This window comes from Gastrolobium bilobum, unplaced genomic scaffold (genome assembly GCF_033153095.1).
Source record: "Gastrolobium bilobum isolate Gb01-03AN ecotype WA unplaced genomic scaffold, APGP_CSIRO_Gbil_v1 utg132346, whole genome shotgun sequence".
Lineage (NCBI taxonomy): Eukaryota > Viridiplantae > Streptophyta > Magnoliopsida > Fabales > Fabaceae > Gastrolobium > Gastrolobium bilobum.
In genome coordinates, this window is record NW_026899539.1 from 50,266 (window position 1) to 63,682 (window position 13,417).

Consider the following 13,417-nt stretch of genomic DNA (forward strand, 5'->3'; position numbering starts at 1 on the left):
GGAGCGAACCGGAACAATGATAAAACTGTTCCTTCATGACTGAAAAAGGTCATGGGTTCGAATCCAGAAAACAGTCTCTTTACAATTATGCAAAGGTAAGACTGCGTACAAATATTTCCTTCACCCAACACTCGCTAGTCGGATTTAACGGAAAATGGTTTTTTGTTTTAACTAATTTACAATAATAATAATAGCCGCTTGCCGGGCCATTAATTTATGTCTACTATTTAGATAGCGGCAGGAACCAATAGAATATACAGAAGAAAAAGTAATGAAAAAATAAGTACCCTTCTCCTCCTCTGTGTATATATATCAACACTCTTGCCTCTTAGCTTTCCTATCTTACACCCTCCACAGATATATCCTTTTCTCTCTTTTTTTTCATACATCAATTCTCATTCATTCATCTAAATTCACCAAGGCCTATATTTAATTATGGCTCCAACGGGTGACAATGTTGTTGTGTCCAATATGGAATTGGAAAGATTGCTTAGCATGAAAGGAGGCAAAGGAGAGGCCAGCTATGCCAACAATTCCCAAGCACAGGTACATTAACATATCATCTTCTTCTTTTCTTTTTCTTTTTTTCAAATTATTAATAACACAAGAAAACGTTTTCATTCACATACCCTCAAAATAATTAAGCTTTTCTAATATTATGACATGCTAATATATACACAATATGTTGTTTACAAAAGCTCAAGCTAGCTAATTAACATATATATACCAAGATTAACCCATGATTTATGAGATATATAATTGCATGCAGGCCATACATGCTAAGTCCATGCTTCACCTTCTGAAAGAAACCCTAGACAGAGTTCAACTTCATGCAACTGAGATCCCATTTGTGGTTGCGGACTTGGGGTGTTCATGTGGCAGCAACACTATCAATGTGGTGGATGTTATCATCAAACATATCATCAAACGCTATGAGGCTTTAGGGTGTGAGCCACCAGAGTTCTCTGCTTTCTTCTCAGACCTTCCTAGCAATGATTTCAACACCCTCTTTCAACTTCTTCCTCCACTTGCCAACTATGGTGTTAGCATGGAAGAATGCCTCTCCGCCAACAACCACCGCTCCTACTTTGCCGCCGGAGTTCCAGGTTCTTTCTATCGGAGGCTTTTCCCGGCGAGATCCATTGATGTTTTCCACTCAGCCTTTTCTTTACATTGGTTATCTCAGGTAACCAAGTATTGTTAATCTCTCTCTCTTTTCTTTATTATTATTATTATTACTTTCTTCTCGTTATAGTTTTTTTTTTTTTTTTTTTTAATTTTAGAAAAGAAAAAGATTGGGATATCTATATTCCTTCTTGTTCCTAAAACTTACGTTATTTGATTTATTTTTCTTTAATTTTCTTTGCAACTTGAAGTGGTTCAATTATTACACCAAATTATACTAGATTTCAAATCATTCTGTATGACATTTGTTTCTTTCATCATTCTTTTGCTCATGATCTTTAATAAACCTTTTGATTAGAATTCTAACTTTAAAGTACCACACATTTCTTGGGATCTTTTTGTGAATCACGATTACTTTAATTAATTTGATAAAAACCTATGTTGAAGCAATTTCTCCCTTTCATGACTTTCTTTTTTTCTCTCTCTTTTTCTTATTTTTTTGATTCACCCCAATTAGCTACCTATCAATAATCAAACATTCAAATATTCTATATACATGCATAGTCTCTGTCGTCAATGCTGTAATTTCAACGACAAAATAAAAGGCCGGCGTAATTATTTTCCATTTCCCGAGGAAAATATAGTAAAACCATTATTAATTTGAATACCAAAGTCCTAATTTATGGTCAAAAAGTGAATGCAGCAAATTCATGGTCTATGGGGTTGAAAAGAGAACCTTGTTTTAGAAAAACAATGACGTGTTTGAACAGTAATTTTAATGCATCGCAAGCACACAATGTTTTTCAACTTTCATGCATCTTGAATTCTAATAATATATGGGCCCAGTATACAGAATTTGATTACCAAAGGAGACACATGCTTATATGTTGAATTACACTAACTTTTTTTATTTTTATTTTTATTTTTATAATATAATTTATTTACTTTGGTTGGACCTGTACCCTACACAGGTCCCAGAATCAGTGGTGGACAAGAGTTCAAGTGCATACAACAAAGGGAGGGTGTTTATCCATGGTGCTGATGAGAACACAGCAAATGCTTACAAGAAACAATTCCAATCAGACTTGGCATGCTTCCTGAGTGCAAGGTCAGTGGAGATGAAGAGAGAAGGGTCAATGTTCTTAGTTTGCTTGGGAAGAACTTCAGTGGACCCCACAGACCAGGGTGGGGCTGGCCTTCTTTTTGGGACCCACTTTCAGGATGCTTGGGATGATCTTGTCCAAGAGGTAACTATCATAAATCACAAAACATTTTTATGCATGCTTGTGCTTGTGTGAACAGTGGTCACCACAGACCATAAAGGGGTTGAAACCCTGAGCAGATAAAAATGCTTGAGTGTTGTAGGCATCACCAGAACTTATCATGAGTTTTCACTGGCCAAAAATTGATCCCAGCCATTGGTTAAACACTCCAAATTGATCTGGCCATCCATTTAATTATTGATCATCAATGTCGGTAGAAATAATAATTAATTGCTTGCTGGCAGTGTCAGGTGGTCCATAATATTGTCCAACAATTTGGTTCTGGATATGTAAACTTTAGGAAAAATACAGAATCATATCATCATATCTTAAAGCTATAGATAAAATGTTTTTGCATTCATATATATGATCATTTTTTCATCTAATGATCGTAGCCCAAGGGACCCAACAATTTATTTGAACAGTCAAAGAAGGCATGCACTTGCAAGTATTATCCTCTACCATTTTACACGTCCAAGTTCCAATACCGTAATCAACAAAGTACAGAATATAAGTACGACTATATAATAGGATGTCTCGAGTATTTAGAACAATTTCAATAACTAAAAGATACATGGAGGATTTGAGTTTATGTTATATCTTTCATTTTTTAGTCACACATTATTACCTATTTGAGAATGTTATTATTTTTTTTTTTTCTTGTTACCTTTACATTAAAAGCAAATACTTTGATTTAGTTTACTGGTTCTGTTCTGCAACTCGTGTTTAAAATGATCAAGTACTAACTATTCATAGTTTATAATCACTTTTTATGTATTGATTGATATGTACATGGTATATATATAAATTAAAGTACATCATATTCTTGATTGCAGGGATTAATTAGCCACGAAAAACGAGACAGTTTTAACATTCCAGTTTATGCACCAAGCTTGCAAGACTTCAAGGAGGTGGTTGAAGCTGATGGTTCATTTACCATAGACAAACTTGAGGTATTCAAAGGAGGAAGTCCACTTGTTGTGAACAAACCAGATGATGCGAGTGAAGTAGGCAGGGCTCTAGCCAATAGCTGCAGGACTGTGTCTGGAGTCCTTGTTGATGCTCACATTGGTGACAAGCTCAGTGAGGAACTGTTTCTTAGAGTGGAGCACCGAGCTGCAAATCATGCTAAAGAACTATTAGAGCAACTACAGTTCTTTCACATTGTTGCATCCCTTTCAAGAAAAGGGCCACTTGAAGATAAGACGACAAAGAAAAGGGCTTCTCCTCACAACTTTCCTTTGTGTGTGATAAGTGCATAGAAAGAGTCAAAACACATAAAAGAAAGAGAAAAGAGAGGTTCACCACTTCCAACCTCTTGTTTTCTCCCTCCTTTGTGTGTAGTTTGTGTTATTGCTGACTGTAGTTACTTTCTACACATTATGCTGTCTGACTTATGTTGTTCCCTTGGATCTGAACTAATTTTGCTTTCCACATAGCACATTATATTGTCCATATTTTGTGAAAGTTGTATGAATTAATGGAACTTTATATGCCTTTGTACCTAACAAGCTAGGTTGTTGGATGCATTTGATTTTAGTCACATTTTCTTTTCTTTCTTGTCCTCATCAATCTAACAACTTTTTTTCTTTCTTCATTTCACTAGCCAAACTAATATGTATATAAATAATAATTAGTTATGTTCCGTTATAATTGCAAGGTTAAAAGATGGCTTCTTTTCAAATACTTTAACGTGTTCCTTGTCCTCATTTAGTTGGTAGAAAAAACGGAAAACTTTATCAAAAGAAAAGAGGAATACAGAGGAGGATCAGGAATCCAATCAAAATAAACAGAAACTAGCAGAAAATAAAGAACAAAATAGGAAATAAGCTGATGAAAAGAGCTCTCTAGTCTCTCTTAGCATCTGATGCTGAAACCCTCATAAAATGAACTCCACATGGAAGAAAGAAAAAATTGTCGTGTCCCATAAAAAAGGCACAGGTAAAGATCTATCCAGATCCACCACAGAACTTCTGATAAAGGGCACAACTCCAAAGTGTGATAGGCTTCTTTCTTCTCTAAACGTTAAAAGCAAATAGAATTTAAATGCTTAAACACCAATTTACATAATGATCGACTAGTTTAGAACTTTACATGTAGGTGGATCTTAATTTTGATTCTCAGCAAAATTTGACACTTTAATCCATTATTCTTGTACTCCAAAACGCTTGGAGAGACAAACACTATTATACTGATGAACTCACAATTTCATATGGACTCAGAAAAAGAAACTAATTTACTGATACACACTCTTCAAAATCCTCCTCTGATGGATACAAAATAATAGTATCCGACACTTCTGGCAGTGTAAAGCTCACCTTTTTCTTCACCTTACTACTTTTGCTTCTAGTAAATGAATTAAACCCCATTTCTTTTTCATCAACCTTTTCATCTATCAAAAGTTTCTCCGAAGAGATAGTAATACTATAGTCCGAAGACAAAGGTTTATAATCAACACCATTCAAGAGTTGCTCCAAAGACATACTATATTCCCCGGAGTCAGAAAAACAGGTACTTTCTGTAGCTACTGAGGGATAATCACTCCCAGAACGATGCTTAAAACCAGAATCTTCAACAATATTGCAGTTACCATCTTTTGCCAAAATTGGTGATTTTATAAGCCACTCCTCTAATGTATATGTGATCTCCTTACCCATTTTCAGATGCTGCTGCTTTTGCTGCCCCTCTTTTTTCTTCTTTCTCCGGATGTAAGTTCTCTTGATATTATCAACAATCCATGCTATTACACAGAACTTTTCATGGCAAGACTCCTCCTTAGGTAATCTTTCATGGCTAAAAAATGGCTCAGAATAACAGAATGAGAAGTTAATTCCCATTCCGTTTAATTACTTAAGGGAAGGGTGAGAAACATAGTATGAACTTATGCTAAGACTATATAGGACGCCTAAGACGTGAGGAAAGAATATTACATTCCTTGCCTTTGTTAATATCGACAAGAAGTAATAAGCAAGGAACATAACTGAGCAAATAATGTTTATTTCTGTTCTACATATAAGGCTGCATTGCGATTAAATAAACATGAATAAAAACCTATATATAGCAGTTTTTTTTTTCTTCGATAAATTTATTATCACGGCCATCACTAGGAATTCTGAATAACTCAGCCATTTAATTACATGCATATATATATTAAGAGTATTGTGGTCGTTCATTTGGTTATTATGAGTAAGATGAAGACGAATTTCTAAGCACACGACATTATATCATCATTCATCAGTGAAGGACTACATGACTTTATTGCAAACCTAAATTTAACTAAAAATAACATGGTTTGTACAGGTAACAGATTCATCTTAATGGGCGTGTCCCTCAAATTTGTTTTCCCAAATAAACATTCATTCACCTACACAGCATCTTGATAGTAACTAAAATTAAGATAACTCTTGGCGTTCCATTGAGATTCATTCGGCCTTGGATTTTCAGCCTGTTAGAAAGCTCTTTAACTTCTTCCTTTGTTTTCATGGATGAACGTAACAATTTGCAGTCAGTTCAGTGGGCGAAAATATTAGACTGAAGTGTTAGATTTCACTAATGGTCCTGTGGCTATATATACGAGTATATCAAAAATCAACTAAGTTTTCCTATATGCTTTGAGCACCTAGAGCAGCAGCTGTCTCGGCTTATGTTTTTTATTTTTCTTATTTTTTTTTATTTTTTTTTTGTATACTTCTTAAACATATGAAAAAGAAAAGAAAAAGTGAAGAACAAAAAGTTTATGTATTTATATGAAGGTTTAATATCTCTAGTATTATATAAATAAAATTATTTCTTACACACATATAAAAGTGTGTGAAATTTATATTTTTTTTTCTCTTCTCTTCACATGAGCTCCACACACTTTTTTATATGTGTGTAGGAGATAATTTTATCTCATGTGACATGAGAAAAATCAAACCCTTATCTCAATTAGCTTATTACATACTTAAAATAACATGATTAAAATGTTATTGAAAGAGTTTTATTTTTATTTTATTTTTAAAAAAAACGAGAGCAATTTTTCCGTAAACATTAATGAAAGCCCATCACATGTGTAAGGAAGATGTTAAGAATGAACCCTATTACAGCTTGCGGCATCCCATTTTTTAAAAGGCAAAATTCACTATGATAATTTGCATCATTATAATATTTATGATTGATTTATATATTTTTATGTATAAAAATAAATGAATGCTATGGGATAGAAGAACAATCATGATTTTATGTTTTACGAATTTTTAATTCTCTTCGATTTTACTTAAGATCTCGATTTTAATAACATTAGCCCAGTTGTCCCACAAAGGGGTTGGCTTTGTTTTCTTTTTAAATTTTTCCAACCAATAAATCAACGAAAATCCAATTAGTCCAGATCTAGTATTGTCATATATATATATACCATTTTTCTACATTCCCAAGTCCCAACTCAATGTCTATTTTTTCAAGAGATTTTTTTTTTTTTATCACTTGAACAAATAATTGGCGGTGATGACTACCTCTTTTTATGAGAGCTGCTGCAACTTAATTCCGCTACCCCAACAGAAATGTCAAAGGTAACAGGTTATGAAGAAGCTGATCAGTAATCTAATAGGGTAGATTCAGTTTAAGAGTGAAATCATTCTATGGACCTGTTGGCTTAAATTATTCAATTAGATGATTATGCGTTCGAGGCTTCATTAATATCAGAGTTTCGAAGGAGAAAATGATTTTTGGTTTCTTCTTGCCGAGTCTTTCTCAAGAGTCTCAGTCAAGACACAAAACGATTGTTTACAACAGAATCATGATCACTCTAATTTCAGACGGATGCAAAGGATATTGTCAGAAAAACATTTTTTTTCCATTGACATATGAATATCCAATTGTTCGATCTTTTCTTATAATAACCCAAACACCCTAACTAAATACACACACCTTGCTGAAAAGGAAGGAATAGGTACAATTTGGTTAAACTTACCAAACCTATTCCACTTTAGTTCTTATATGACTATTCTCGTCAATAAAATGTGGGTATCAAGCTGTGAAAAATATGACTATCCTTTACAAAAATGTAGTCATAAACCGAAATGGAATCAGTTTAGTTTATGCCAAACCAATTTGTACTAATCCCTGAAATGAAACTTCTTAAGCAAGAAGTTTTATGCTGTGCTAAGGAATTTCGCTGCTGACATTCAAATTCTCAAGGGTCAATATATGAATGAACGTAAACCAAAATTGTGAGAGAAAAGACCCAAAAAAGAAAAGGAAAATTGTTCCGGACAGAACTGAAAATTCATCAAGCAGACATCTTATTTGTATAAAACACAGATCCCTTGACAGACAAACGAATCTCAATAACTTACTCATAAATGACAGAGAGCACACTCCAAGCAGATTTCATGATTTCCATTCATGTTCACTGAATTTCTTCACGCTTTACTGCATGATGAATATAATATTTACAAAACAAGGCATGCAAATGATAGGTAGAAACACCTTGGAAACCATCAACGGATTTTACAAAAAATCTTACTGGCCAGCCGATGGATTTGTCAGCAACTCAAGTGATTTCCTTAAGAAGTCTACTGCAGTTGAGACATCATCGAATGCCAGTGCCCCAACAGCAAATCTTGCAGCCTTGTGTGCCTCTGCTATTTTTTCAGGTGCCGGCTGGTAGTTACTGTCATAATGGTATGTCTGAGAAGTTGATTTAGGTTCCACGACAGTTCCATTTCTGCTGCTGGAACTATGTTGGACACTTGATGAATGGTCTGTAGTTAGTGGAGCTGACTGGGAAGAATATGAAGCATCAGACCCTTGATAAAAAGTATAGTTTGATGGGACTGATGGCAGGCTGCTTTCTGTAAAACTTGGATAAGACTGAAAATTGGGATAAGAGTAAGAGGTGGGAGTTTCATGAGAAGGGTAGGTAGGACCTAAATGCTGTGAATGCTCTGGTGAGTAGTGCTGATGGTTGTAGAGATCAGAATAAGAAGAACTTTCTGATCTGGCAGGGGGAGGATGATGGAAATCTTGGGTAGGTGGAGGAGGATGGTAATCTTGGGAAGGTGGAGGAGGATGGTAATCCTGGGAAGGTGGAGGAGGATGGTAATCCTGGGAAGGTGGAGGAGGATGGTAATCCTGGGAAGATGGAGGAGGGGGGTAGTCTTGGGAAGGATAAGCTGCAGGTGCATAAGTGTGAGAGGATGGAGAAGCAATGGAAGAATGCTTATTATCATTTACTCTATCATGAAGCTGCATAGATGGTGGAATGTTTGCAGAATGCTGGTCGTTAACAGTATCATGAAACTTAGGCGCAGGATGAATGCTTGGAAAGTTCTCGTAGTTGACAGGGTTGTGATAATTTTGTGATGAATCAGATTCTGGTCCTGGACTGGTAATAGTAGTTTCGGAAGTCCCAAGGTCCTGCAAAAATAAACAGCTGAAAGTTAATTGTTTATATTCTTTAATCTATTTATATGTTCTACTTATTGGTCAAACTCCGAACACACCAGGTTAAGTTTTGAATCATACATATCTATTACTTGGATTACTCAATGGAACTGACAGATCCTCATCACCAGCAGGTGGACCGGCCGTGGGCGTCCTTCCTTCTTTCAAAGCCTTTCTTATATCAGCTGCTTTCCATGCTGCATATTTCTGTTTCTGCTCTAGCTGTAAAGAATCCCATACAAGCATTAAACAAACGGTAACACAAGTAATATTTTTGCAGCAAATTGTTGCCAAATAAGAAAGGCTTGCGAGAAACATGCAAATGCAATGAGGCATTCATAAAAAGGGAAGGCTCAATGCATTCAAATACACACATCAGGCTGAAGTGCTCCAAATTGATAAAGAATCTCGAAAAAGATGCTGGCCGCATAAAATGTTTTTGCCGTATTCCTGCCGAAGGTCAAAGAATATATGTTAAAAACTGATCACAGATTAACAACCAAGAAAATTATTTAAAAGACATAAGAAAGGAATATGAGCAAACATTTGGCAAAAGACAAGATGAATTATATTGATTTAAGTAGAGAAGGATGAAAAGAGAGAGAAAAAAAAAACTGTAATAATAGAAGATAATATTGATGTATAGTGAGTAATGATGTGTTACAAAAGACAAAGAACTGACTTAAATTTATACTAAAACTAAACTCCCAGTCCTACTTAAATAAAGAAACATATCATGAAAAATGGAAACCACTTCTAAGATACAATAACGATATTATGAGACATTTTCTAAATATTCTAACAAGAGATACATGGTACATAAAGAGAGTGGACGACTATCTTGTTTATAAGAAAGGAACAAGAAGCTGCAAAAATTCCTTGTAGTTGTCAACACAAAATTGAGATTGAACAATTGAAGCTGACGGGACAGAAGCAACAGATAAGCCTAAAGTCATATTCATTTCATGCCCAATAATACAATGGTTATATGCATTTAGATTAACATACAAATCTGCTCTTCCAGCACGATCTTGCTTGTCTGCTTTTCCAAACACATTCAAAGCAAATCCCTCAAGATATAAATTATCCTCAGGGCCCAACTGAATTGACTTTTTATCCTGTAAGGAAAAGGCAGAAAGATAAATATGGAAACAAATTGAGGATTCAACTGAGTAAGTAAAAATTGCATAAACATAACCAATCAAATATGTCAGCTGCTGCAAGTTGTCATGTCATGTAAACATTTCATACTACCATTATTCAGACTCAGAAACTGCCATTTAACATAAAGAAACTTGCTTCTTCTTTTCAAAAACAAAACAAAGTTTGGGATCCACAGGATCAATTAAAATATCAAACATAATTTTATTTTATTTTTGCGGGTCTTCTAGTGTTTTAGTTAATTTGTAATTAAGGAAAAATGAAATTAATGGCAGAAAGAAAGAGCATAGTTCATTTAGAACCTTTTCAAGCTGCTTCATAAGCGAAACAAGAAGAGCGTTAGTGGTCTTGGTGCGCTCACTCTGTGGAATCTTCAATCCCTGTTCCATCGCATATAATCGACCTAATTTCACCACAAAAAAAAATTGTTAATAAAAAAAATAATGATGATGATGATGATTAGGATATTTTAGATCAGTGAAGAAAAAACATGACATAGATTGGCAAAGGGGAAATTTGAGAAGACGCGAAACAATAATCAAAAATAGGTATCGATCTAAAATCAAAATATATATATAAAAAAAAAAGGAGAGAAATCAGATAATTACAGTAATAAGCGACGAGAGGTTCGTGCTTTTGCAATTCATCGGCGCGTTGAAGGTACGGTAAGAGCTGTTTCGCGGGCTCGTTCTCGTTCGCCATCCCAATTCTCAGAGATACTCAGAACAAGGTATTGCGACACACGACGTCGTTTGTTTACTTTATTCCAAAGTTTATACCTTCGACCGTCATTTAGTGCATTTTGAAAGAAAGAAAAAGCTTCTCGTTGAAAAAAAAAAAAAATTTGAATTGCTGTTACAAAAACTTAATAAGCAAGTATTGACAATTATATAAGATGAATTTTATATTATAAATTTTTATAAATTATATTATATCTAACCGGTTATATATATATATCTATTTTTTTTTGTAAATACCGGTTATATTTTAATTAAAGTATATAATCAATCAGACTTAATATAATTTGTAAAAAAAAAAAAATTAATGGATTCTTTTCCATTATATAATGTCATCACTTACAAATTTTAATTGATATAATCAAGATAATTTTAAAATTAAATTTGAGCTATCCGCTAAACCTGAATGTGAGGGAACGTAGGATGAGTTTACAAAACTCAACCTACCCTGTATTGTTCGGCGGGCACGGTAGGTCGGCCTGGCATGTCGAGTCCATTCAGTGCGATATTTGTAGTTCTAGGGAGTTCAACATAAGAAGTATCCCCACTGGATCAACTAAAAGACCAGTCCTAGTATACCCAGAAATAAAAGTCCAGTACTCCTCAACTCTGAGAAATTTTTAGCCTTGCGTCTAAAAACATTCACTAAAATTATATATATATATATATATATGTAAAAAAAAATATTTCTGCAGTTACTGCATATAAGTTATCTACATTTTTATTCCCAAAATAATGTCGTTTTGAGATTGAAAGCTTAAAAAATTATAACTATAAAGACTATAATAACTTTGGAATAAATTAAAATCACAAAAACACCAAAGTCGTATTAGGCTTATTTATCTGCAATAAGTTCAGAAAAAGCAAACTCATATATATATATATATACAGGGAATCATATATATATATATATATAGGGAAAATTGTTTGTCATTTTAAATGACACAAGGTTATGTCATGAAAGAGACAAACACATAATTTCATATATATATATATATATATATATATATATATATATATATATATATATATAGGGAAAATTATTTGTCATTTTAAATGACACAAGGTATGTCATGAGAGAGACAAACACATAATTTTTATTTTTTTTAAATTTTAAATTAAAAAAATCATTCACTTTCTCTTTCTTAAAATGAGATAACTTATGTCATTTAAAATGACAAACACCAAACTCATATATATATATATATATATATATATTCTCTTTATTCAACTTTAATTATCATTGGGTTAGAGAAAAAGTTAAACAAAGAGAGAAAGAAAAAAGAATAACAACTATAGAATCTAATGGTGATTAAAATTATAGTGGAGTGGTAATAGAAAAATTTAGTAATAAGAATATCCTACCTCTACATATATATATATATATAGAATATTTTTAGTGTCAATTTTTCTAGTATCACTCTAATCAGTATTGAATTAGATGAAAAGTTGAACGGAGAAAGAAAAAAAAAAAATTTGAATCAATGAAAATTAAAGCAGTAATAGAAAAAATTGATAATAAGACTATATATATATATATACACACACCGTGTTTGCTACAATGCTACCATGAGACCGACTAAAAAACTTTATGTGCAGCTAATGTATGTACATCCCTATCAAAAAAGAGGTAAGATTTTGGGACATGAAAATAAAAAAAATAAAAAAAGGATAGAAATGAATTTTTTTTCCCAATTTGATAAAAGAATATAGCCAAATAGTTACATCAATGTATTAAAAGATTTCCGAGATTGAGAAAGAAGGGACATTGTTATCTACACATTACAAATTCTCGTACCTTTATTCACCTTTACCGTACTTATAAGGTTCTCTCTTGGGTTTTCTTCTCTCTATCAGCTATTTTTGTAACAAAAGATGACGGAACAAAGAGATGGCACAGCAAAAAAAAAAAAAAAAATGGTGGCTTTATTGAGGAAAAACTGATCTCTTGCTTGTACACAATGTCAAATTAATAATTTTAACTGTTGTGTTTTATTAATCAAAACTCTAATTAAATAGACAATTACACATGAAAGCCATAATACATGAAAATAGGAATCACTTAAAGCTACCTCTATCCACTTTGTTAGGCTTGTGAAAACTGTCAAGACTTATTCAAACAAATTCAAATACTAGTCTTAACTAATTAGCAACAATAATAAAAGAATAAAATAAAATAAAAATTAAAAAATTCGTAACACTTTATTTTTTTCAACTCAAGTAATAATTTAAATAAACGAGCAGACTCTATACAATTTTCAAATACATTTTTAGGTCAATAAAAAATTAATTTTTACCCCTAATGTACCACATTTTTAGTGGAATTTAATTAATTAAAAGATGTTTGGTAATTGGATGCACTACACGCTTGTATGTTAAAAGATTATTTCATATTGTCATCTGAACTTGGTTCTGAACTCGGTTTGTAAGTTATCTGAATTGGTTTTCATTTGCACGCACAAAAACAAAATACACATTTGCAGACAGACAACTAAGCACGTTCTTTTACAATTTTTTTTTTTAATCAGAAAAAAGTTCATCCATGCCTCTGTAGTTTACTCCAAAATTACTCATGCTCCTGTGATTTTTTTTTATCGCATATATCCTTCTGATTTGTAAAATGGTATGTTTTTTTATCACATGTGATTTTTTACTTTTTACAAATAAAAAAACACAGGGCATAGGTAATTTTAAAATAAACTACAAGGA

At 33.0% G+C, this 13,417-nt stretch overlaps 2 protein-coding genes across 2 annotated transcripts; one reads left to right on the forward strand and one right to left on the reverse strand.

The window, feature by feature from the left end:
• Positions 1 to 435: 435 nt before the first annotated feature.
• On the forward strand, positions 436 to 3,649 carry LOC133291237 (indole-3-acetate O-methyltransferase 1-like). Its single transcript, XM_061489455.1, has 4 exons — positions 436 to 546; positions 770 to 1,186; positions 2,097 to 2,372; positions 3,224 to 3,649. Exons 1-4 carry the CDS (start codon positions 436 to 438, stop codon positions 3,647 to 3,649), a joined length of 1,230 nt encoding a protein of 409 aa, XP_061345439.1.
• A 3,639-nt stretch (positions 3,650 to 7,288) lies between these two features.
• LOC133291242 (protein HOMOLOG OF MAMMALIAN LYST-INTERACTING PROTEIN 5) lies at positions 7,289 to 10,745 on the reverse strand. The gene is made up of 7 exons (XM_061489462.1): positions 10,580 to 10,745; positions 10,274 to 10,374; positions 9,819 to 9,928; positions 9,185 to 9,260; positions 8,892 to 9,032; positions 7,891 to 8,783; positions 7,289 to 7,796 (listed from the first exon to the last, which is right to left on the reverse strand). Exons 1-7 carry the CDS (start codon positions 10,671 to 10,673, stop codon positions 7,787 to 7,789), a joined length of 1,425 nt encoding a protein of 474 aa, XP_061345446.1. The 5' UTR covers positions 10,674 to 10,745; the 3' UTR covers positions 7,289 to 7,786.
• Between the last annotated feature and the right edge of the window lie 2,672 nt (positions 10,746 to 13,417).

What these genes read in the sequence shown, in the direction of transcription:
- LOC133291237 (XM_061489455.1), top strand. Translation starts at nt 436, where the DNA reads ATGGCTCCAACGGGTGACAATGTTGTTGTGTCCAATATGGAATTGGAA. An exon ending in CCAACAATTCCCAAGCACAG is followed by an intron (nt 547 to 769) that starts GTACATTAACAT and finishes AATTGCATGCAG; the next exon opens with GCCATACATGCTAAGTCCAT. An exon ending in GGGATGATCTTGTCCAAGAG is followed by an intron (nt 2,373 to 3,223) that starts GTAACTATCATA and finishes TCTTGATTGCAG; the next exon opens with GGATTAATTAGCCACGAAAA.
- LOC133291242 (XM_061489462.1), bottom strand. Translation starts at nt 10,673, where the DNA reads ATGGCGAACGAGAACGAGCCCGCGAAACAGCTCTTACCGTACCTTCAA. An exon ending in ACCTCTCGTCGCTTATTACT is followed by an intron (nt 10,375 to 10,579) that starts GTAATTATCTGA and finishes TGGTGAAATTAG; the next exon opens with GTCGATTATATGCGATGGAA. An exon ending in CGTGCTGGAAGAGCAGATTT is followed by an intron (nt 9,261 to 9,818) that starts GTATGTTAATCT and finishes GACCTTCGGCAG; the next exon opens with GAATACGGCAAAAACATTTT.